The sequence below is a fragment of the Ictalurus punctatus genome, chromosome 22 (genome assembly GCF_001660625.3).
Source record: "Ictalurus punctatus breed USDA103 chromosome 22, Coco_2.0, whole genome shotgun sequence".
NCBI lineage: Eukaryota > Metazoa > Chordata > Actinopteri > Siluriformes > Ictaluridae > Ictalurus > Ictalurus punctatus.
This window is the reverse complement of record NC_030437.2, coordinates 13,443,747-13,468,828: the sequence shown is the minus strand read 5'-3', so window position 1 is coordinate 13,468,828 and position 25,082 is coordinate 13,443,747. Positions and strand designations below refer to the sequence as shown.

The 25,082-nt window shown below is 37.8% G+C and overlaps 2 protein-coding genes across 3 annotated transcripts; one reads left to right on the top strand and one right to left on the bottom strand.

Annotated features, from left to right (window-relative positions):
* Window positions 1-801: 801 nt before the first annotated feature.
* On the top strand, window positions 802-21,474 carry prkg2 (protein kinase cGMP-dependent 2). 2 transcript variants are annotated; one of them, XM_017452416.3, is made up of 19 exons: window positions 802-996; window positions 3,250-3,732; window positions 4,244-4,410; window positions 5,662-5,775; window positions 6,485-6,590; window positions 7,623-7,686; window positions 10,503-10,580; window positions 11,562-11,656; window positions 11,855-11,923; window positions 12,007-12,105; window positions 13,385-13,529; window positions 13,775-13,911; window positions 15,201-15,290; window positions 15,373-15,514; window positions 15,607-15,770; window positions 16,203-16,325; window positions 16,823-16,885; window positions 17,682-17,748; window positions 19,061-21,474. In XM_017452416.3, the coding sequence occupies exons 2-19, from the start codon at window positions 3,257-3,259 to the stop codon at window positions 19,154-19,156; spliced, it is 2,295 nt and encodes a 764-aa protein (XP_017307905.1). In that variant the 5' UTR covers window positions 802-996; window positions 3,250-3,256; the 3' UTR covers window positions 19,157-21,474. The 2 variants fall into 2 exon arrangements, with proteins under 2 accessions (XP_017307905.1, XP_017307904.1); XM_017452415.3 differs by lacking the exon at window positions 802-996 and adding an exon at window positions 1,005-1,113.
* On the bottom strand, window positions 20,027-25,070 carry bmp3 (bone morphogenetic protein 3). The gene is made up of 3 exons (XM_017452417.3): window positions 24,500-25,070; window positions 22,834-23,732; window positions 20,027-21,954 (listed from the first exon to the last, which is right to left on the bottom strand). The coding sequence occupies exons 1-3, from the start codon at window positions 24,747-24,749 to the stop codon at window positions 21,763-21,765; spliced, it is 1,341 nt and encodes a 446-aa protein (XP_017307906.1). The 5' UTR covers window positions 24,750-25,070; the 3' UTR covers window positions 20,027-21,762.
* Window positions 25,071-25,082: the final 12 nt, after the last annotated feature.

The window sequence follows — 25,082 nt, the reverse complement described above, 5'->3', positions numbered from 1 at the left end:
CCCTAAATATTTATTCTGTTATGCTCCACATTAAGTTTGACATATTGCATTCAATAGTAAAAGTAGTCTGTTATGTCCTTAAAAGATATACAGTGCCTTCCACTATTATTGGCACCCTTGGTCGTCCCCCCCCCCCCCCCCCCCCCCCCAAAAAAAAAAAAAAAACCCTTATTGTTTCTCCTTTTGATCTTTTGTGCAAATAATTTACAAGAATACTCTGCTCTCATGGATATCGAACAACTGCAAACACAACACAGGTTTATCAAAAAATAAATCTTGAAATTTACCAAATTGTTTGTTTTTGCTAATTGGGTTTTTGAGATGTTTCATGCAATTTTGTAAATTTTGTGTCTTTTGTTAGTATTACAAAAAATACCTCAAAATTGGGTATGACATGTTTGTTCATGCATTTCAAATACCAGATGTATCAATAGCAAAACACTGAACCTGAGTTAATGTCAGCTACTTCTCTTCTCGTCTGATTAACTATACAGGGGCACATTGCATAGATTTACATGCATTTATCAAACAAAGCTTTAAAATGGATTAAATGTTAAATGTATACCCTCAACTTTAATCATCATCATCATCATCATCATCATCATCACCACCACCACCACCACAACCATCATCATTGTCATCACCACCACCATTATCGTCATCACCACCACCATCATCATCACCACCACCATTATCATCATCATCATCAATATTATTGTAACACTCTTCATCCATAAGGTTTTATGAGACCCTACAGGCTGTAGTGAGATCATATGGTAAACAGTGAAGCTCAGTCAGACAGTCAGACACACACACACACACACACACACACACACACACACACACACACACACACACACACACACACACAGAGAGAGAGAGAGAGAGAGAGAGAGCTGATGTGTACACAACACTGAGTGGAACTCACTCGGACTGTCTCCAGCTCTTTTCTTCACTTTCGGATGATAATTGGGTGGAGCTCGTAAACACACACAGGTGAGCTGATGGATGTGTCTTGTGTTAGAAAAGTCAAATGTGTAAACGGAAGTGTGATAAAACAGGTGTGTCGACTGGGATTGAAGATTCGTTGAATAAAATCGGGGAAACGAATCGGTCAGTACAGGCTACTTATCACAATGTTTTCATGTCATTTAATGCGAGCCTGAGAGAGAGAGAGAGAGAGAGAGAGAGAGAGAGATTAAAGTGATAATGTGAATGTTTTACTGCGAATATTAAAACCATACAATTATAGTTAATATAGTGTAGTATTTTCATAGCAACTATACTGTACTTTATTACTATAAACGATATACTTTATTACGATCCCACATATATTTATTAACGAAACACTTTTTCCAAATCGAATAATGTGTTTACGTTGTAATAAACATTATGCAACGTTACTTTAAAAGTTAAGTGTAATCGTTTTTTAAAATAATAATTAAAAAAGTTTTTTTTTTTTTTAAATCGTTAATAAACGACGAATTCACCCTTTTACTGATTTAAACATGTAACTACAATTTAAAAATCATTTTTAAATCAGCCATTGCAGAGAGTTTCTTCTTGCTGTGTCATGTTTGGAGCAGTAAACACAGGAAGTGAATATGAATAAGTGAATAAGTTAATGCTCAGCTGCTTAACCCTTCTGTTCTGTTCACTAAACTCTTATTTAAAAAAAAAAAAAAAAGAAGAAAAAAAAAGGGGTTCTTCAAGGGTTCCTTACTTATTACTTGTGGTTATCAATGGTTGTCTTGTTTCATCTATTCTGATTTGACAGCGATACAAATTCATTTAAAACATTAATTTTTTCTCAACATGACAGTACAAACATTATCAATGGAAACAGGATGTCACTTGTTATACTAGGGATCCTGCTTGGTTTCATCCCCCCCTAAATTTAGCACTCATTTTTACTTTTATTTTACTCTGTTACACTAAGGGAAAAATGATCTGAACATAATCTCTAATCTCTGTTTTATATATAATAGCAAAGTTAAGCCCATTAATCAATTAATATTGCTCCACTTTTAGTAAGAAGTGTTAAGTAATTAAATCCATATCCAGTGAACCTACTGCTGCTTATTTTAATTCTGTAGACTTAAGACTGTCCTCAAACACAGCACTTTTATATGATATTTATGGAGGAATTCAGTGTTGGTCATAGAGCAAGAATGTTATTTCAGTGTAGGAGTCCTTTGACTGGGACTAAACTGGACATGTGCATGGTGTAATAGTGTGTTGGCGGTTCTACAAATCACATGTCTGTTATAGTAAACACTGTAGGCTCAATTATGCTTGAGAGTTTTGGGCTGAGAGTAGGAGTATACAGTGCATAATGTCCAGCGTTGTTGCGTACATGTTGTGTATACTTTTGCCCCATTCCACCAGTGAATGTCCCACTGAAAATACAGAATAGTGTCATCATCATGAACAACAACACTGTAAACACATGGTGTGTGAGGGAGCTATTGAATATCATCATGCCCTCTGAATAATTGATCAGTAGGATGAATCACGTCGGGGTCCTACATCACATTTAAATCTCTCTCTCTCTCTAACTCTCTCTCTCACAAACTCTCTCTCTCTGTACCACTTCACATTGGGAGATCATTCATTAATAGATAAATAAATGTCTCTCTAACCTTTACCATCAAACAGAGCTGTGATCTGTAGTATGCAAATGCAGACACCAAATCATAAATGTACCAAAGTGACACACCCATGCATTACCATACAAATTATAACCCCAAATGTCAGCGCCTGTACTGTAATACTTTATACAGATTGCTAATGGTAACTGAAAATTGGCTTCAATAAAAATAAAAATCAGAGCCATTTAAGAGATTTTAAGACACTACTGGTGTATAGGTGTATATCTGCTGATATTCTTACACAGTTTTCTGTTGATTTTTTACATTTGTAATTGGTACAGTGGAGGAGAAAGCATGTTATAGATATAGCAGTGGATGCAAAAATCTCAGGGTTGAGGGTTCAATTCCTGCTGTGGCCCTGTGTGTGCGGAGTCCAAAGTGTCCGTAGTGTATGAATGGGTGTGTGAATTCATGTGTGATTGTGCCCTGCGATGGAATAGCACCCCATCCAGGTTGTTCCGTTCCTTGTGCCCCATGCTCCCTGTGATAGGCTCCAGGTTCCCTGTGACCCAGTAAGGATAAGTGGTACAGAAAATGGATTGATGGATAAAATATATTAATTGATTGTAAGAAATAACAATTGCTTTATTTAATGCAGTACAAGAATGGGAAACAGCTCAGCTAAACTGAATCCCTTCATACATGTTAATGGCTCAGCCAAATCTAAGCTCAACACTGAGCCAAGTGGTGGTCCTCAGCGCCTCAAAATGAAGGTGGAGGAGTTGGAGAGCCAGGTGAAGAAGAAGGATGAAGAACTGAGTGTCCAGCAGCATCAGATCAAACAGCTGGAAGAGCAGCTGGCCCAGAATAACCAAGTCATTGCTGACATCTCAGATGCTTTGAGAACTAAATGTCTCCAGCTCAGCAGTCTACAGGAAGCTCTGAAGAAACAGCGAGATTTGGAACTCATGAATTCACCCACTGAGGCGAGTCAGAGACTCAGCGGCCTGCTGCGAGAGACACTCAACAAGAGAAAAGGAGCCAAAGCTGGGGTTTCTGCAGAACCGTCATCCAGGACGTATGACTCGAGTAGCCTGCCCAAGTTCTACTTTGAGAGTGCACGAGTGTGGAAAGAGCCAAGGTCAGGAATAAAAAACTCTGTACTGCAATGTAATTTATGCAGTCAGGTAGATTTTTCAGTTACATAATGTTGAGGAAAAGTAATTGTCTCATCTTTTATACATGACTAATTAGGATCTGCCATTCAGATGGTAATCTCTATAGAGACCATGTTGAGATAGCACTCATTATATTAAATCATTGCGTTCGGGGGTTCATTAACTATTCTGCATGCTGGTCGTGACAATTGAAGAACTGGTGCATTTGATAACTGAAAGAAAGGGTCTGAAGTGCTGTCTAATTAGCTTGTCTTGAATAATTAAAAAATAAACCAAAAACATCTGTCAACTCAATTCAGATCCCAGAGAGCAGTGCTCATCTGTCCTCATTTACTCAAAGACCAAAGACCCAATTTATACAGTATAACACAGATTTAATAGCATGTTCATTTTCAAAATGAAGAAAACACCATTTTTAGTAATACATGATACAAAATCTGAACTCATTATCTGATGATTTTATGTTTATAACAGTGTGAAGAAGTTCCTAACAGATGCCTTGAATAAGAACCGATATCTGAAGAGGCTGGAAGGACAGCAGCTTAGAGACATGGTTGAGTGCATGTATGAGAAAACATACCAAAAAGGAGAGTATGTCATCAAGCAAGGTGAGGCGGGGAATCACCTGTTTGTGCTGGCAGGTAAGAATCCACGTGGAATTAAACACTGAGATGCACAAATATTAATTCTTTGTCTGGTTAAAATTTGCTGCACCATAAGACCACATCAGAAACATGTTATGGGTGATGCTGACATAAGATGTCATGACAGTTTACATTTCTCTGAATAACAGTGACATGTTTTCACAGTCGCTGTCAACATTATAATCAGCACTGCCATAATATTTGACGTCATAACAGCTTACATCACTCACATCACAAGCTAATTTGTGTGAAAAATTACTTACTGTTATCACTCACGTCATAGTCTTTCTTCACCAGACTCTTTTTTTAAACATTTTTTTTAAATTAAGACAAACAAATGCACCATGTCATGTTACAGAGAAACCCGGAAAGTCCTGAATTCTTTCCTGTCCCGGAAAACTTAAAGCAAGAGCTTTACCTCTGACTGTTACAAAGTGTTAACACTGGAGACTCCTTCCAAAAATGTTAAACAAACATCTCATCACAGAAAATGTTTACATTTACAGCATTTGGCAGGCACCCTTATCCAGAGTTACTTACATTATCTCATTTATACAACTAAGCAGTTGAGGGTTAAGGGCCCTGCTCACAGGTCCAGCAGTGGCAACGCTGGCCTTTCAATCAGAAGTCCAGCAGCTTAACCACTGGCCCAGTGGTAGTTTTTCCAGGTTGCATCTGTTGCTGAAGCAACTGAGAAAGGTCCGCTGTCATTATACAGTATGAGAGCGGCCTCTAGAGGCGATATAAAAACTGTCACTGACAAATTATGTTGTGTTATTTGGAGTGTTTTTTTTGGTTCAGTTTGGAGGTATATCTTTTAATGTACTTCAATGTTTATTAATAGTTAATATATAAATATTTATATATTTAAAAAGTACAGTACATTTTCATGGTACATTCAATACTGTTTATTTTTGTAATACAGTTCAGCATTATTTTACTTTGAATGTTATGTTTTCATTTAGTATCAATTTTAAAATCTACAATCTATTTATCTTGTACTATGTGTCATACCATTTGTAATAAAGCATATGCTAACTAGCATACAGGATGTGGCTTGAGCTGTTGTGGCAAAAAAAAAACCCATCATGGCACCTATCAAAAGACTTATGACATTGCTGTGTCATTCCTTATATTGCAGGATTCTAATATAAAGTAGTGTCACTCAATTTTATTTAATTGAGTAATGTAATTGACTATTTAGAGCACAATATGCCTGTTGAGTGACGTTCTTGTTTGTGCTTACAGATGGCAACCTGGATGTCTATCAGAACAATAAACTGCTCACGTCAATCGCAGTATGGACAACATTCGGTGAATTAGCCATTTTATATAACTGCACTCGGACTGCATCCGTTAAAGGTGAAGTGACCGTTTTAAGTTGGGAACACAAGAAAAAGAAAAATGTTTTGAAATAATAAATAACCGTTCTCATTTTATGAGTATGAATACACATGTTAAGAATTTAACATGAAAAAGGGTGGATGATGCAAGTAAACATGTGTTGACGTTGGATAATGGATATAATTTGTCCTGGGTCCTGGATATGGGAGAATTTAATAAAATAAAATCGCCTGAAAGTTTTCTATTGTTTAGATTAGCAGTTCATGTGTGTGTTAACTAAACATGGTGACCTCAGACTTGGAGGATATTTAAGGTTTAGACATTGTTAAACTCATCAAATACGAGATCTTAACATGTTTCTTTGTAGCACAAAGCCTTTGGACATCAAAATTGAATTTGTTTTGGCCCAGGCACTTTCTTTAATGTTTTGTAAAATGCATTATAAACTTTAAAGAAACACTGACCTCATGTGAACCTCCTGATTTCTCAAGCTGACACGTCAACCTCAGAAAACAGACGCATCATAACAATATTTGTTAGATAGTCTTGGCTCAAGGAGATTAGCCATTTCTTTGATAATGTAAGCACTTTCTAAAGGCCCTGTTAGATATAGCGGTTGTGCCTTGGTGACTGGTTCACCACATGGTCTCAAGCAGTGAGTTTGAGATTAAGACTCGGGAAATACGCTGGCTTTTCCCTTGCATTACCTGCTGTTTTGTTCTTGCAGCGGCCAGTAATGTCAGAACCTGGGTTCTTGACCGGGAGGTCTTTCACAACATCATGCGAATGACTGCTGAGGCAAGACATGAGCAGCACCGCAACTTCCTCAGAAGGTGATAAAGCCAACATATCACTCTGTGTCAGTTATGACATTAAATTAAATGTTTAATGTTTAACACGGCATTGTTGAATTCTTAAATCTGATTGGTCAGAGCTTAAATAAGCTCATTCTAATACATCATAATTTCTACATTCTTACTCTAGGACTTGTATGGCAGGTGCTCCACATAAACAAATTTTTTAAAAAATCTTCTGACCCAGGAGAGCCTTCAGGACAGAGGGCTTTGTGATTTCTTGCTGCATGTTTTTTTGTCTTATTAACTTCAAGAGAGTAAAAAGAGAGAGGGTGGTGAGAGAATGACAAATTTTCAGTCTTTAATAAATATAAATTGCTATCATTGAAAATTTGCTGTGGTATAAGAGGACTAAAACACTTTGGAACATGCTGGCATTGGAAATTAATCAACATCAGGGGGTTGGTGAAGTGACCCTCAGTTTCACCGTATATATTATTTTCCAATAACACATGTTTTCATCCTTACCTAAATAACCCTAGGTCCATCTAGACATTATTGTCTTCCTAATTATATACACACATACAGTATTACAAAATATTATCTCTGAATGGCCATAATACAACATTTCAACAACAGAAGGGGTTTCTTCAAGACCACATGACATGCTGGGGTATGCGAAGAAAATAATTTCACTGTGTTGTAATGTATATGTGACCAATAAAGACTCATTATCATTATCATTATAACGTACAAGTACAGCACAATACATTAAATATACAAAATAGTATAGGGAAGCTTCCTTACCTATTTCCTTACATATGACTAATGAGACAAGTAGCAAAATTAATCTAAACTGGGTTTGAGACAATCTCTCTGACTCTAAATACACATTTTATATAGAAAACATGGCTGGATTTTGGATCTAAAATGAGTGTAATTTAAAAACAAACACAACTGTTCCTTATTCTCCTGATTATAACCATTAGCACATACCTTTTACAAGAAAGATCTGTATCCTGTTTTAAACATGTTTAGTTCCTTCTCATTTATTTGATTGTTTTATTCCAGTGTTTCACTTTTGGCCAACCTTCCAGAAGACAAACTGACTAAGATTGTTGACTGCCTGGAGGTGGTAAGTAAAACTCTTATGTTTATTCTTTATATTCTCCTGAACACACACAAAAAAATCATCACACCCCCCCATCAATGACCTTTGTGTTGGAGAGTGCAGGCATTACATCTGTCATCTCCTGGGCCGGTAGATTGTTATCATAATTATTTGACATATTGTTGCCATAATTATTTGACTTGGGCCATGTAAAGTGTTCCTGATTTGAAGGTTGAGGGTAGAAACGCGGCACAGTCTGCACTTTGTTAAAGATCTGCTGGACAGCTGATTCAGGCTGCTGAATGATTTGTTTCAAGTCTCTCTGAAGGGGACAAAGAGAACGTTTCTAAAAGGGTGTGGGCTTTGTCAGCTTTGTGTCAAATAACCCCATTCATAGTCCCCACCTTGTGAAAATACTTCAAGGACATTCCTCTTGATCATGTGTCCCTGGGTTCGAATGGGAGAATTTTATTATTTAATCATCCTGATGGAGTTGATTATATTTCCTCCCGAGGGGCCAGGAAGCAATGTAACTCAATAGTGGTGCAGATGTTTCATACTGTGAAATGCAGATAATATGGAACTCTATCATTAAACAGTGAGGAAAGGAATGTGGTGAGAGGGTCTTGGATTGGACAAATGTTTTGGAGTTCCTGGTGTAAAGAGGTCCTGGGCTCTTTTGGAGAACTTCTTGGATGAAATCACTGTAGAGCCGTGAAAGAAGGACACGTGGATGGATCATGAATAAATTGATAGGAATCATACTGTTGAGAGCACTAGATTTCTGACGTTCAAGAAACTATTACTGGTTTCTAATGTTCAGCAAAAATATGTTAGCAAAATGAATCATGATTGGCTCTGACGTATAGCGTGGAAGCTGTCCAGATTCACCTCAGAGATATGCACCTCTGACTGAGACCATTACGTATTAGGTAATGATGATGTAATTTAGTGTGAATGTGATAGTGTAAACATACATTTATTGTTCCTAGAATAATATTCCTTTTAACAACTCACTGCCAGGGATGTGAACACTGTCCACTTTAGACTCCTTTCACGTCTGTGACGCTTGAAAATTCCGTCTAGATCGCACCAGGCAGCTTCCAGACAGGAAACCTATTGTGTGGGACAGCGTTTTATTTTCAATCTATTATGTAAAATGTTTTTATTTATTTATTTTTTTAAAGTATTGAATCATTTATTATGTTTAGCTGCAGTTGGCCTCTTAAGCCTGAACATGCACTTTTAGTAGTTTGCATGCATACCTAACTAACATTAACTCAGCTAGACATTGCAAGGATAGTTATAAATACAAATTAGTTATTATTTGCAAATAACTTATTTGCTGTTAAATATTTTTATTGTTTAAATGTGTAATGAAGGGTGTGGAGCCTTAATACTGTAAATTAATTAATTGTATGAACTGAAACTTGGGTAGCATTGCCACCTCACAGCTCCAGGTTCCCCTGTTCGATCCTGAGCTCGGGTTGCTGTCTGTGTGGGTATCCATTGGGTTTTCTTACACCTCCCAAAAACATGGCAGATATGAATGAGTCTGAGTATGTGTGTGTGCGTGCGTGCCCTGAGATGCACTGGAATCCAGGGAGTATTCCCACCTCATGCCCAGTATTCCTGGGATAGGCTCTGGATTCACCATGATTGGGACCAGGATGAAGCTGTTTCTGAAGATAAATGAATGAAATACACAATGGTTTATTTCTCTGGAAAATGGCATGTTTTGGAGGGAATTTGTAAAGGGCTGCAGCTACCTACAAATACAGACTACTAACTAACTACAGCAGCTAAATATTATCAGCAACTTAATACCTTTGATATAAAGTGAAATGCAGACATCCCTGTCTGGAAGCTGTCTGGTATATCTGGAAGAAAGTCTTAGAAGTGGGAAGAGTCTGAGCCACACACTGATGGCTGTGACTGATGAAATTGAATGTTGTTCCAGGTGCAACAAAGGGATACTGAACATGTTTGATGTGAAGAACTCATATGTGCCTGTCTGGTTCCTGTTACATTATAATAAAGAGTCATCTTCTCTATTCAAAGGATTGTCAATAGGATAGTGAAGGATGGTAAAATTGGTTAAGCTGGGGTATACTTTTAAATATCGTTTTGATTATCTCTATTGCAGGTCATTTAGGCTTCTGTCTCAACTAATCACAGTCTCAACTTATGTCTCAACTAATCACAGGATGGAAGCGCAGTGTTGCCTACAGTGGTAAATCATAAGAATATTGCACTGTTTAAGTGTACGGTTTCAGGGTTTCGTATTTGTCTCTGAAAAACAGGAATTTCAGAATTTAATAAATTACTGGGTTGCTCAGTTTGAATAAATTGTATGTTTAAAATGTCAATTGTCGAAATACTTAGCTCAGTAGTGAAACAAGGAGGAAAAAGTGTATAGTGAGAATGCCAGACAACAGCCCTAGACCTCATTTCACTCTGTACTTGCTGAGGTTGACCATAAGTGCATCTGAAGTCTGGATATAAAGTGCATGTGTGTGTGTGTGTGTATATATATATATATATATATATATATATATATATATATATATATATATATATATATATATATATATATATATATATATATATATATATATATATATATATATATATATATATATATATATATATATATATGTAAAATGTGTGTGTTTACTACAAACTTATTTTTATCAGAGATCATTTCAGTATGTATCTCTGAGTGAAAGATTGCATCCTTCCTGTATACTCCTTTGAGAATATCCCTGTAAGAACACGGCGGCACTGACTCGATGGGAAATCAATACCTAAATAAGATCATCTTTGTATTTCCTCATTAGGAGTATTATGACAAAGGCGACTATGTGATCCGGGAGGGAGAAGAAGGAAACACATTCTACATCATTGCCAATGGAAAGGTAAAAGCATCACTGCACACATATCGGATTTAATTCAAGATTCTGGATTATCAGATGTTAGCAGTTTATGTATAATCTCCACCTGGCTAGAACTAGTTTTCACCTGTATTTTGGGAAAACTCTTTGGCCAATACCAATATTTCAGTCCTCCTCCTCCTTAAATATTAACCCCTCTAGCTGAAATCTGGCTTCTGTACCCAAAAAAGGACCCCTAAGGTGGCTTCTTCCATGGTCACTTTCCCTCAACACCACCATGTTGGGGCCATAGAGGAAATACGTGTCCATTTCTGTGAGAGGTAGAGCATGTTGAGATAAATCAGTAACCTGAAACTGCAGGAGTTAAGAGACAGAGGTCTCCTCTGGGAAGTAACAGGAACTGTTTATCATGAGCTACCCGGTCATGGATCCCCCGGTGGGCCCCCACCATAGCTGCAACTCCGACTGCAATGGGGAAGACAGATGTTTTTTTCTCAGAGCGATTTAAGTGCCGGAAATGATGCTTCTCGTCAGCCTGTCGCCACCCTGTCCAAGACGGCGTGTTGGGAATAAGCCCATTAGTGTTAGCCACCAAAAATCTGCCTATTAGGTCAAGAGGGTCAGCTGTGGATCACTTTACAAGCGGAATTGTGTGTCCACTCATGGATTGAGAGGAGAGACCCGGAAGTTCAGTTGCTTTGGAATAAATCTGATATATAATTACAAAGAAGTTGGTTAATAACTAGATGATCCCTGTTTTTGTGTTGTGACAATGTTTTGAACATTGGATTCAAAAAGAAATAATGCATATTAGGTTATGATCTACAGCTTTTTAGTTCTCATCCACAGGTTCTTAGGTCATATATTGGTAGAACAGTGTTCCACTGGCATTCATTAATTAGTATTAATGGATCATTATCCATCACTTATGTGTGGCAAATCACCATAAATAATGGACTAAGAAAAATGTGCTCCATATATCATATTTAATGTGTTTCTGCTCAGATTAAAGTAACCCAAAGCACTAAGGATCATGAGGAGCCCCAGGTCATCAATACTTTACAGAAAGGTGATTACTTTGGAGAAAAGGCCCTCATTAGGTAACCTTTTTCTCTTTATAATCTTATTCCACACATAACTTTCAGATATTAGCTGCTGATAGCAGTTTGCATTCATAATTAATGATTAATGTTTAATTAAAGTGATTCTTCCTTCCAGTAAAGCCTGAATGAGATTTCAAACAGCTCTCGGGTTACATTAGAGTTACAGACATGATGTAATTTTCCTCCTTTTTGCAGTGATGACGTCAGGTCAGCTAATATCATAGCAGTTGAGGATGGTGTTGAATGCCTCGTCATTGACAGGGAGTAAGAACACACAGCCCTTTTCCCTATTGCTAATGCGGAGGTTGACATTGTTCGCTAATAACTTGCTAATTTTCTCTTCCCAGAACATTCACTCAAACTGTTGGCACCTTTGATGAACTTAAGAAATATCTTCAAGGCTATGTTGAGACTTTAGCCCGTGATGACAAGAAGAGAAATGCAAAGTGAGTATACAGTCATGGGAAAACATAAGTACACCCCATGGAAAGTATTGTTGTTGTTTTTTTGGAAATATTTGGACAATCAAACATTTGATAATCTTTGAAACAGTGCTAAAGTGATAAAGGTGATACACTCTATCAAATGATACATAAAATTTACATTTTGTAGTAAATTTCACAATTTACATTAAACAAAAAACAGATCAGTAACATAGAAAAAGTAATTACACCCCTACATTTATCACACCTTCAAATCCTGCTTAGGAAGTGCAGGTGGAACCTGTCTTATTTATACCCCTCTCACATCTAGTGTCTGGTGTCCCCTTTGTTATTGAGGTGTGTGGTGTCATCATACCAAGATCTAAAGAGTTCTGTATCACCTTCAGAAAAAAGGTTGTGGATGCCTATAATCTGGCAAGGGATTTAAAAGGATAGGAACATAATCTACAAATGGTGCAGATTTCAACGACTGCAAATTTGTCCAGGACTAGCCGTCCAGCAAATATAGCCAAGAGCAGACCGTCTGATGCAAAAAGAAGTCTTCAAGAACCCTAAAATTTCATGACAGGATCTGCTAGCAAGTCTTGCAACTGTTGGTGTCAAAGTGCATGCTTCTACAATCCTAAAGAGATTGCAGAAATTTCACTTGCATGGGAGGCATGCCAGGAAAAAGCCTTTGCAAGGCTATCTGCCTCCTTCCACATACATGAACCTAAAGACACCCGTGATTGACTGTGTCTGTTAGAGGAGCGAGAGCATGGCATCCCTCCCAAACAGAGAGCAAGGCCAGTTTTGCTCTGTGGGACTCCTAGCCATGGATGGCTGTGGCATTGTCAGGATTCGAAATTGTGCTCTCCAGACGATATCTCGAATACTTTTCTGTTGCACCAGAATGTTATACTTTGATCAAGTTTTTGGATAGCTGCATGCTATAGCAAAACATACGTTAGCCTAAGCAGTCCAGTTTGTAATCAGATACTGACTCTCATAATGCCCAAGATAAACCTACGCAAATAAGTTTTTAAATGTATTTTCACTTTTGGTGGAACTTTAAATGCTGTAATTTTACATCTGTTTGAGATGCATGCAAAAGAGAAACATATTTCAGTTTCTGAAAGTTTTCAGACTTAACTATAAACAGTAGAAAATGTGAAAAAAAAATCACCATGTAAAAGGGTTTTCCCAGGCTGCCACACAAATACATACAGAACAGCATCAATTTATATTTGCTCTCAGAGAAATATTACTCATTGATAGGTTTTGTGTTGTTTCATTTATGCAGGAGGTCAAGAAGCAGTACTCCCAACTCTCCTTTATCCAGTGATCAGGTGCAGCTAAAAGAGAAAGACTTTACTTCCTCGCTTTCCTTCAGGAACCTGGAGATCATCACTACTCTAGGAGTAGGGGGCTTTGGTAGGGTTGAACTGGTGAGCAGTTGTGTTTCATATTAATACTGACTGTTTGGCATAATTCCAGTGGATAAGCTGGTCTAAAATGACCCCAGGTGGGAATGAGTGTGTGAATACCCAGGGTGTACTCCTGGCATATGCCCAATGTTCCCGTGTTTATAGTCATGATTTTGATTTAGGTTTAAATGATAAAGTAGTATGAAAACATTACAGAAAGACAGTTCATTGACGTGTATTTGAGCATTGTGTATGTCTTCCACTAGGTTAAAGTCAAGAATGAAAATATGACCTTCGCACTGAAGTGTATTAAGAAGCGTCACATTGTGGACAACAGACAGGAAGAACACATTCACTCGGAGAGGAGAATCCTGAGTGAGACCTGCTCCCCTTTTATTGTCAAGTATGTTAAAGTAGACTACTTACAATATATCATGCTTGCTCATTAATATTTAAAGAAAGGAGCCTTGAACATGAGTGCTCTCAGCAGTTATGTGTGTTCAACCGCATGTATGCAGAGATGCATTAGTTAACAATGTACAGATTTCGTGAATGATTATACTACAGTTTGGTCCAAACCGGTAGTGGTTTTAAATAAGATTGTTTACATTTTGGGAAATAGCACCAATTAAATTGGCGAGACCAATTATGAACTCAAGTGTTGAGGTTGAGGTGAATTGAGTTGAATTCACAGACCATGCTCACAGTGCTTTTTCTAAGTTTTGTCCCCAGTGTTTCCTGGTGTTTCTGTAGGGCATAGTGATAGGCTTCATATTCAATAATAAACAACCCAAACTTCTGGTTTAGAATATTCAGTGCACTAAATACAGATACAGATATAGATAGTGGCAGTGTGCTGTAGCACTCTAATGTATAATATTCAGGGACATTCATTCTGACAGTGCTAATAGAACTACATTTAGACCCTGTTTTGCTAAAATCATAAATAATACATGTGTACAAATGCGATAAATTGCACACACAAATAGTGAGAATGTTTTGAATGATTTACATTATTATTACAATAATAATTTTGATAATTATGTCCAAAGCATGTATAATTTGTAGCAATATGCATAAACAATATGTAAATAAACAATATGTAAATTAGGTTGTTTTTTTAAGAATTTGTTCTTGATAGCTGCAACAAGTTCTCTAAGTGTTCTCTGTTCTCTAAGTGACTCCTTAAAGAGAACTAAATGTCAAAAATGGCACATGCTCACAATTCACTATAACACTATAACAAAGGCAGTAAAGGCAGTTTTGAGCATGGCAGAAAGCTGTTCCACACACAACAGTTTAAAATAAAATAAGTTTCACAGCTCTGTTTAAATGCTGTTGGTATTGCTAGAGTGAACATGAAACGAATCAATGGTGTTGGACCTCCACAAATATAATACTTGCCTTTTGGTGATACTAGTTTGCATATTCATTAATCAAAACATGCAAAACTGGACAATGTGCTATTTTGCTCATGTGATTATCGTACTTGAAATGTTTTTGCGTCCCTAAGCATTTAGTATATTGAGAGCTCAGTTTTTTTTTCCATGATAAATTTTCCAAAAATTAAAATGTTTCAAATAAAAATAGAACTGTGAGCATGCTGGAGATTTTTATGCCTAATTGTATAGATATTTTAAAAAAAACTTCACAATGGGATTCAAATTTTTATGATTTTTGTTTCCCCCCTAGAATGTACCGTACATTTAGAGACAACAAGTTTGTATACATGTTGCTGGAGGCATGTCTGGGTGGAGAGGTCTGGAGTCTGCTGAGAGACAGGTTAGCTTGAATATAACTAACCAATGTAAAGATCTTTCACGTTTTCACTCTTACTGACTTCTTGTATCACTGATATTTTCAGGGGAAGCTTTGATGAGAACACTGCCAAGTTCTGTGTGGGGTGTGTTACTGAAGCTTTTGAGTACCTACACAAAAAAGGAATAATTTACAGGGACCTAAAACCTGAGAACCTCATGTTGGACTCAGATGGATACGTAAAACTGGTAGGCAAAGTTGCTGATATTTTTGAGTTGATGTGTGGTTGATTAGCATTAGGAACACTGCATGGTTCACTCTGGTCAATTTTCTCTGTCAGGTTGACTTTGGTTTTGCGAAGAAGATCAGGTGTGGCCAGAAGACATGGACGTTCTGCGGGACTCCTGAGTATGTCGCACCTGAGATCATTCTGAATAAAGGCCATGGCCTCAGTGTGGACTTTTGGTCTCTGGGAATCCTAATCTTTGAACTCCTGACTGGAAGGTTTGTATCAACCAAATATCCCATTGGCTTATTCATTAATGACTGAAAATGAGATTATCTTTTTTTTAAGAGCCACATAACTTGTTTAGGTGTTATTAAGTTACCAAGTAGCCGAGCCAAAAAGAAAAGATTCTCCTGTCTGAGATTTTTTTTTTTTTAAATTTGAAAACGGAATTGTCCTTTTATTTTTAAGTGACCAAAATAGTCACATATAACAAACAAATCATCCATTTTTAGAAAGAATATAAATTCTTACAAAATTATTTTTATTCATGAAAATGAGGAAAAAATAAAGAATACAAGCAAATCAATCATTTTGAGATAATCATATGCGTATAGTTTTAGCTTAACACACATTTTTCAAACATAAAAGCTTAAGGTGTGCTATTTTATATAACCGTTTCAAAATGATCAAACCTCTCCCTCTCACAGCCCTCCCTTCACTGGCTCAGATCAGATGATAACGTACACTTTCATTCTGAAAGGCATGGAGAAGATGGACTTCCCAAAGAAGATCACAAAAAGGCCTGGTGATCTCATTCGAAAGCTCTGCAAGTAAGATCTTAAAGTCCCAAGGCAAGATTTCTCATACTGCATACCTGCCTATCCTACTGGGCGCAACAGAAAAGCGTTCGCCCTATTGGGGAGATTGGGAGATCATAAGTTTGTAGCCAATGATCCCACAACCATCCGGGAATCCAAGAGAGCAAAACTTGCCATGCCGTCTGGGTGGAGGGATGGTATAATCTCTCTCCCCTATCAATCAGAGACATTCTAATCATTCAGTGGCCTGTGTGAGCTCAAGTATGCCAAAGAGGGCAAACAGTGTATTACATTGACCTATAACAGCTAGCTAGTTGATGGGAATTGGCAAATGACCACGTTGAGAGAAAAATGGGCTTAAAACGGAATTGTTTGACTGTAGTTACTAAATAAGTCATAGTTTTTTCAAAGGTTACAAAGTTTTCTGTTCTCAAGTCCATCATTACTATAAAAAAAGAAGAGTGTAATAAATAAACAAGACTATTTACCATTTTGTTTTTCCCTTGTAGACAAAATCCTTCAGAGCGTCTTGGGAATATGAAGAATGGAATAACAGATATCAAGAAGCACAGGTGAAGGAAAACACACAGACCCACTGACAGGTGGATGTTGAACAGTGTGTTTATTGTGGAGTTTTGGAAGACTGTGCTTTACTTCCTGACCTCTCCAGTCAGTCTTGATTTAGACTGTAATTAAAGAGGCTGGGGTCAAAGGGAAAACTTAGATCTGTTGCTCATTTGTAGTTCCTCTAGTTTGAGCATTTTCAGTCTTAATCAAATGTTTGTATTTCCATGTTGGTCAAAATGAGCGTTCAACATTACGGTCACAAATGCTAAGATAGCAGTGAGTTAAATATGACCTGTCAATGCTCTTAAAGCAAATTTTTTAATTACACTTGTGACTATTTCTATTTTTCTCTGTAACACAGTGAACTTATATGAGAGCTAGTATATGACTTTATGAATATAAACCAGTTTTCATTGTGAAGTATTTTTTTTATTAGATAACAACGTAGACAAGTGTCTCCTTTGTTCTGTTATTTTTGTAAACTCAAGGTGATTTCTAATCCAATTGCCGCATAAAGTCGAGCAGATGGATCTTGATCTCTGTGGCAATCTGCGGCATGATCTGATTTGCCACACACAGCCCCAGGCGCAGTGGATGGTCCGCTAATAGTCAAGAAAAATATATTTTCTTCCCCTCTCAGTTCAGACAGGATCCTGGACAGACATTCACATATTTCATTATGCGTTGTTTGTTATTATAAACACTAACTCTGCATGCAATCAGTGTTGCTTATGTCATGTTGAGGACAGGTTGTGAAATGTAATGTGGTATTAATATATGCTTTGTTTATTTGCTGTGTAGGTGGTTTACTGGCTTCAGCTGGAGTGGACTGAAAGAGAGGAGTTTGTCATCACCGCTGAAAAGAGAGGTAAGAGAAGATAAGGCTCGCTGACTACAGGGACATGGTTGAGCTTGTGTTGTTTAGATCCTTAAGCTTATGATCAGAAGAGCAGAGAATATCCAAATGACGCAGCTTATCTCTTTTGATTTTACAGCAAAACAACTGAACATATTGAACTATCCTGCATATCTTACCTTTGTTTTCATCTTTAGCAATCTTAAGTGACTTCTGAGCTGTAGTCATTTACTACCTTTATCACAGGAGAAACAACACCACAGCTATGTTTATGACATTGTTCATTGATAAAAAAAACAACAGAAAAAACAAACACTGAACAGTGTAATTCCATATTTGGATAAAATCTATTCACACATACCAACTGTACACCTCTACCAACATGATAGATCATGGCTGGTTCTTCAAATCGGGCCCTTGAGGTCCACTGTGAGGACTTTTTTTATTTTTTTTTAAAATTGCACTTAAGACAAGTCTCAAACTGAAAATGGTCTGCATGCACTCTGTGCTTAACTAGGTACCCCTAGTCCAGTCTAAAAATTAAGACTGAGACTCAAACCCTTCCCAATATAAATAGACCCAAATAGTGGAACTGTGAGCAATCTTGAGCATTACATTTGGACTTAAGTTCTAAGTCTAAGGAACATGAATGTGCAAAATGTTTATACATGTTCATATACCTTGTAATGTGCTCTAGAGATCAGTCTTTGTTCCAAGGAGCTAAGACCAGCCGAGGTATTAAGGTTTCCTTAAACAGCTCTATAACTAAAATTTGTTGTGTGCCATGACACAAAGATGGCCATCATAGTTAAACAAAGTAAAAAAAAAAAGTAAAAAAAAAACTGGCGATTTTACAATGCAAATACATAAGTGGTAATCACAAAAAATTAGGAACATGAAAAACAGTCGAGCAACCTGCAATAAGCCACTCGAGGTGGAATGACCCAGTGCTGACACTGAAAACTCCTTCCAAAAATGCTAAATAAATATCTCCTCACATGTTTTTAATCTGTTTCTGTGGAGTGTCCATCGTACAAGTCCCTGTGTTACTATAGAAATAGTTATGTATTAGAACAAGTGCATTAAGACAAACCTCACAGCTGGAACTATTGTCAGATCTGCTATTATAGAAAATAAATCAACATCTGACAAATCAGAATCGAGAATTCAACATTGGTATGATAATGTGATTTATGATATCTCTTAAAGAAACTGAGCCAAATTGATTATGTTTTAAATGATAAAATGTGTCATTCTGACCTGAACATGACCTAAAGAGGGACATTTTAAAGAGACATAACTCTTAATCTTGCTCTTTTTCTAGCTGAAAGGACCAACAGACCACAGCTACTTTGACAACTATCCACCTGAAGATGAAATTCCTCCTGATGAACTTTCTGGATGGGACATAGACTTTTAACAACCTCTCCTTCCCCTCCTTTACATACCTCAGTGTGAACAAGGTCAAAACTCCTACATCATCCTTTTTCCCCAACCACAAAGCCAGCAGAAACCCAGAGTATGGCACAACATTCTCTGACAAAGCACAGCCTTGAGTGCGGGCCATATTTGTGCTGGAGTAGGTGGCAGTGTGGAGGAGGAAGAACCAGCTGGGAATGTGGCATTCGAAAAGAACTAGGCCAGTGTTATTTGGACGATGATGTTAGTAACCCTGTTCAGTGTTATTAAGTAATTTTATCCTGTTTATCTGCCCGTTTACGGAGATGGGCCGATCGTAACTGCTGGGTAAAGTACACCACAGAGTTCTCCGAAGAACATTGCCCAAGAGGTTTTATTGTGTTTAAATTGCAGACTTTGAACAGCAAAGAAAATGATGTGAAACCAGAAGAAATATTTACCTTTTTTTGACCTGGAGAACCAAGAAGGTGAGATGTGGCTGCTTTTGGAAGCAGCGATGAGCCAAGTGCTGAACTTGTGAACTCACAAACCGAATGTGGGTGTGAACTCCAGTGATGTGGCTTCAAACTCAGACCACAGAAGATGAGCTCAGCTGCTGATTTTTTTTTTGTCATTTGAATGGACTTGTAACCGCTGAGAAACTGTGTGTAGAGCCTGGAAGGTGCTATTTCAGATTCACCTTGCCCTTGCACTTGAGCCAAACCCACATTCTAATAAGCTTTGTGCACATCTATAAATGTTCTTAGATTCATATGTCAGTTAATATTAGGACATACTGTAATGAGGTTATCTGGTTTATATTTTATCTTGATATATAGTTCTCAGTATTACTTAATTGACTGATAAAATTCATAATAAAAAATAAATCAGATCAGTGGAACATAGAACTTTATTGATGGACTGTCCAAAAGAAGGCGAACAGAAACAAACTTTCAGTCAGTAACTACAAACGCATTTACATTTTTCATGTGAAGGCTTTCCTTGTCTGGAAAGAAAAACTGACAAGATATGCAACATACAGAAAATAAATAAATGCATTTCAAGCTCATTTCCATATACAAATATAATTTCTTATGAAGCTTATTATACAAGCACAACCTTACACCTAAATCATTTACACAATAGATTACATAGTATACTATAGGAAGCCTTTCTGTAAAAATATATTATACAAATATTGAAGGAGTGCTCTGTTTTTTGCTATTTTTGTGTTATATATTAAGGTAATTGCTCACTTTTACATATATTTTTCTTTAATCTGCATATGTTGCATGTGTACAAAATGTCAAACCTGAAAATACACATTTATTAACATGCATTAGAAAAGAGGCTAGCGTTAGTTCGGTGTAAATATAAGAAGTTGAAGGAAATGAACAAAATGATTGAACAAATATTTTGTCACATTTATAGACAAATACAAAGTGAAACCTCATTTTAAACAGATGTAAAATACTTTTTTGGAAGGCACTTTTGAGAACCATATCATATGTACAAATACATAGGCCTGGATATGTTTTCATATGCTTTATCATTAGTATACTTCTTTATTGGTGACTTGGCATATTGAAGTTTATTCCACATTTTCAAGGAAAACTTAGTGACCTTTATTTGCTCAATCTGTAAATAAGGATCTCCAAAAATGTCCTGAAAACATGTCTTGGCACGAAGTTTACAATAATAGTGACAGACAGAGGTTTGCTTGTAAGCATTTTCTGAAACTTGGGTAAATTGCAACTCCTTGATAAATCAATGTATTCTGAGCCAAAATAGTGGTTTTGTGGTATTTACAGAAAAAAGCACGATAACATTAATGGCCCCATGTTATTACACAATATGAAGTCAACAAGGGCACTTGGTCAGTACGTACACTGTAGCTCAGACTGAGATCAGACTGAAAGGAAGCTACATGCGGCCTCTCATTGTGGTCTGTGCGCAAACTCTATCAATAAAAACAAATATTGCTTAATTTTTTAAATTTATTTATCATGCTAAGTTATGTCTTTAAGGTACTTTGTTGAACAGTCTACAGCAAATGGTGCTTGTGAGTAGCGTACTAAATCACTCATTTACAATGCTGCTGATAAATGCATCAACATACTGAGTTCAGAAACAAAATATTTTGGCATTAAAATATATCTCTTTTATATAGCAGCAATAGATAAGAATGTTAAGAGTAAATTGATTATACATATAGTAAATGTGACATAATAGTAACAGCTTAATAGTGAAAGAAAGAAAAAAACTGTACAAATTCATATTTTCGTTCATCACTACATCCTCAACACACAAAAATCTACACATCCAAAGAGAACAGAAGAAGAAGAAAAAAAAAGAAAAGAAGTCTCTTCAAAGGTTCATAACAGCCATGTCATAGAATGACTCCATGTTCAATCAGGTGGGGGATTTTGCAAAATTTGCGGTTTCCTTCCAGACAGTTCATTCAGACTTGAAGCTTAACAAATAGCAGTTGTCCTTAGGAATAGAACGGATTCATCTTCAGGTAGCTACAGGGATGTAGTCTCTCATCCAGTGCAAAATGGGAATGGGATAAACAGGAAGATCAGGCGATCAGGCAGAGTCTGGGGTGTGAAAGAATCAACCGAGACATTATCGGCAGGCGCATGAGTCTACTGTCATGTTTGGGTAGACCTTCAGGACCACGTTCTTGTCTTCATCAAAGAAGAGGATACTGAGTGAGGACATCTTCTCAGGGACACAGCAGGGCTCGGGAATGCCAGGGACAACCCCGACTGCTCGGACGATGCTCTGGATGGTGGCGTGGTTGGAAGGTTTCAGTGACTGGAATAAAAGTTAGAGACATTTAGTTATAGACATCTACATGAACATCCTTGCCCACATGGCTGTCAGTAGCTAGTGTGAACAAGGTGGCATGTTCAGTCAGTATAATGTTAACCTCACTGGGTTCTGATTATTCATAAATTCAGAAAATTAGCAGCATGTTGCATTTCAGTAACTGAATCACCACTAAACACTATTTGACAATAATTTTGTACTAATCGATGGGAAGTTTCATACATTTTATTACAGATTTCTTGAAAGTATGAAATGCACAATTAACAGCTGAAATATTCGAGTGCTGCATGGTGGTGGAATGGATGACCGGCTCAGACAACTAAGAAGGCATAAAAGAGGATTTAAAAAATCCCAGAGTTACTGGTTTCCAACACACCAACATTGTTCATAGAAGCTTTTCAGATGTTAAAGAACCTCCTCAGACCCTATTTTTGCATAATTTACAATAATATACCTCATGAGGGTTCGTAAACTGCCTCATACAAATGGTTTTTGGAGCATTTCTCTAAGTTAATAGTTCTAAACAATACCACAGATACAAATAATAACTGTATCTGTACATTGAAGTGTTCCTGTACTGATTGTGTATCAGGGTATGTTTGTTATGTGGCTGGAAATGACCACATCCTACCACTGGATGGAGCTGACTATCCATTTCAGCATATATGTGGCCCTGCTTTGTGTAAACAAGTTTTACATACCAGAAACAATTCTTGGTACACTGGTGGTTATGATCTCATAAGATTCATTTTTAAATAGCAATTGTTCAGAACATTGTATCCACTTTTATTTTCTCCCAAAATAAAAAGAGAACATAATTTAAGTCTGTATAAAATTATGTGATTCACATGTAAAGAAATGTACCTTTGGCATTGGAAACTGACAAGATCCTGAGCAGTAATAGGCATCAAAAGACTTTGGAGAGATAATCCATTCACTCCAGCCAATATCTGCGAAGTCCACCTTCAGATATCTGCGAGCGCAGTTCTTTGGCTCATTCCATTGCTTCTTCCGTGCTTTCTTGATGGTCTGCTCATCAAACTGCAGAAGTGGGTTTTTGTCTCTTGGGTTCTTGCGAGGTTTCTTGCGTGAGCGCTTGGCTGCCTTGTTCTCAACAGGGTCATATGGGCTAGTCTCATCCCAGGTGTGGATCTCATAAGGGTACTCGGGACCCGGGAGCTCGTTGTTCTGCAGTGGTAGAAGGATATTGGCGGAGCGCTTTGTCCTGTGTGGTAAAGTACTATTGTGGTTGTGTAGTCTGAGTTTCTGAAGTCCAGGCACTAAGCTCCCTTTGTGTCGCTGGAGAGTGGACACCACACTTTCAGGCTCGGAGATGGCCGAGTCGTTGGCGTAGACCAGAATGTACGGTGAATGATCAGACAAGAGATTCTTCCATGGTTGTTGTCCCTGTGAATCGATGGAGATGCCAATGAGAAGCTCATCATAATTCTTTGCTTCATTGACTACACGAGTGATGTCTCTCCACTGCCAAGATATGAAGTCTCTGTACATTGTGGAGACATTAACGAGGAAGCGTCCGAAGGTTCTGGTGCTTTCGTTCACAGAGGCGAAGCTCCAGATGTTGAGGTGAATGTGACCGTGCCGCCTGAGGCCATGGCGAGCACAGGTTTTGGACTTTAAGCATCTTTGGCTGCTGTTCTGGAAGTCTCCGATATAATAGTGCAGCGTTGCTGAGAGAACATCCTCCGAATTGGTTAGGGATGTTAGATTGAAGATCTGAAGCTGCTTGTTGTCGATGGTACCTGGATAGAGACAGAGAGTTATTCAATTTGTTATCCGACAATTATCCATGTTATTTATTATGTGCTTTTATATTGTTTTAGGTCTAAAGATTTTGGCTTTATTATCAAAAAACGTTCAGCTCTGGCTGATGCTTTTTCACTTCTACATCACTGACATCCTTGTATATAAGGACAGCATGTTTTCACATCTGTAATTGTACACAGTATGGTAGGACTAATAACAGCCAGATCCTCACTCACACCAAGGTCAGAAGTGAGACCTAGTTCATTCCTCATGTTATGAGTATTATCATTAGATTTATACTGTCATGGCTTACTATTTAGCACGACACCAGTAAGAGGTTTGAACATAGCCTCTAAGAACAGACACTTTCTTCAGCTGACACGTGCGCACTCCGAATTTTACACCCTTTAATTAGCAGAGAAGCGCAGTGCACGCAGAATTTGACGTCAGACGAGGGAGACACCACTGCAATTAAGACCACAAGCACTTCAGCTTACTAAATCAGCCTTCTTTACACCATTTAATCGATTCAACAAGAGGACTGGGGAGAAAAAAGCGCCGAATATTTGACTGCAAAGCGTTCGAGTACAGCAGGTGGATTTCCACAAACAGCGCTCGCGCAGACCTAAATAAACGGTTGGTCTAATATCTGCTGTACTCACATGGATTAATCACAATTAGACTCGGTCATGCATGCAGACATCTCTTTGTTAAAAAAACAAACAAACAATAATAATAATAAAAGAATGCATTAGGTACATACCCGGATGCGCTTTAAAGCTGCGCACCGTGTTGCCGTCACGGAGCGGAGAGCTCGCGCTCGTGTATTTGCTGTAGAGCATCTGCATGTGCTCAGACACTGTATCCTGCACGGACTTCTCCAACTGATACGTGTCCACTTTGTGTCCAAAATTCGTGTCCTTCGTTAGTCTAGCGAAGTGATCTTTCAGCATGGCACAATATCCACAACACACGCAGCTCCATCCCAGAAGGAGAACCAGCAGGCGATCCATGGCGCCAAGGAAAGAAAGCTTTATTAGAACACGCTATGCTGTTCAAGTGCACTGAACTCTCCTGCAAGATATCATCACACGAGCGAAAAAGAAAAGCCCGAAGCTGTAGTGTGATGGTGGGGATGAAGAAAGTGTGTGAGAAGTGTGTCGAGTGTGGTGCGTGTGGTGCGCGCTCTCGGGGTTTTGTGCGTGGACGCTGCGCTGCTGGAACGACAGCCAATCGCATCCGCGCTCTGCTCTCATATGAGCGCCAAGCGGAACGGGCTGCAGATTTATAGGGCTTAGGGGAGAACCCTGAGGTACTTCACCTTAGATTCAGCCACAGGACAGCTA

Coding starts and splice junctions, on each gene's coding strand:
- prkg2 (XM_017452415.3), top strand. CDS start 1,034: ATGTGTAAACGGAAGTGTGATAAAACAGGTGTGTCGACTGGGATTGAA. Junction 7,687..10,502: donor TTGTTGACTGCCTGGAGGTG/GTAAGTAAAACT, acceptor TTTCCTCATTAG/GAGTATTATGACAAAGGCGA. Junction 10,581..11,561: donor ACATCATTGCCAATGGAAAG/GTAAAAGCATCA, acceptor GTTTCTGCTCAG/ATTAAAGTAACCCAAAGCAC.
- bmp3 (XM_017452417.3), bottom strand. CDS start 24,749: ATGGATCGCCTGCTGGTTCTCCTTCTGGGATGGAGCTGCGTGTGTTGT. Junction 23,733..24,499: donor CAGCTTTAAAGCGCATCCGG/GTATGTACCTAA, acceptor GTCTCTATCCAG/GTACCATCGACAACAAGCAG. Junction 21,955..22,833: donor GTCAGTTTCCAATGCCAAAG/GTACATTTCTTT, acceptor CTTTTATTCCAG/TCACTGAAACCTTCCAACCA.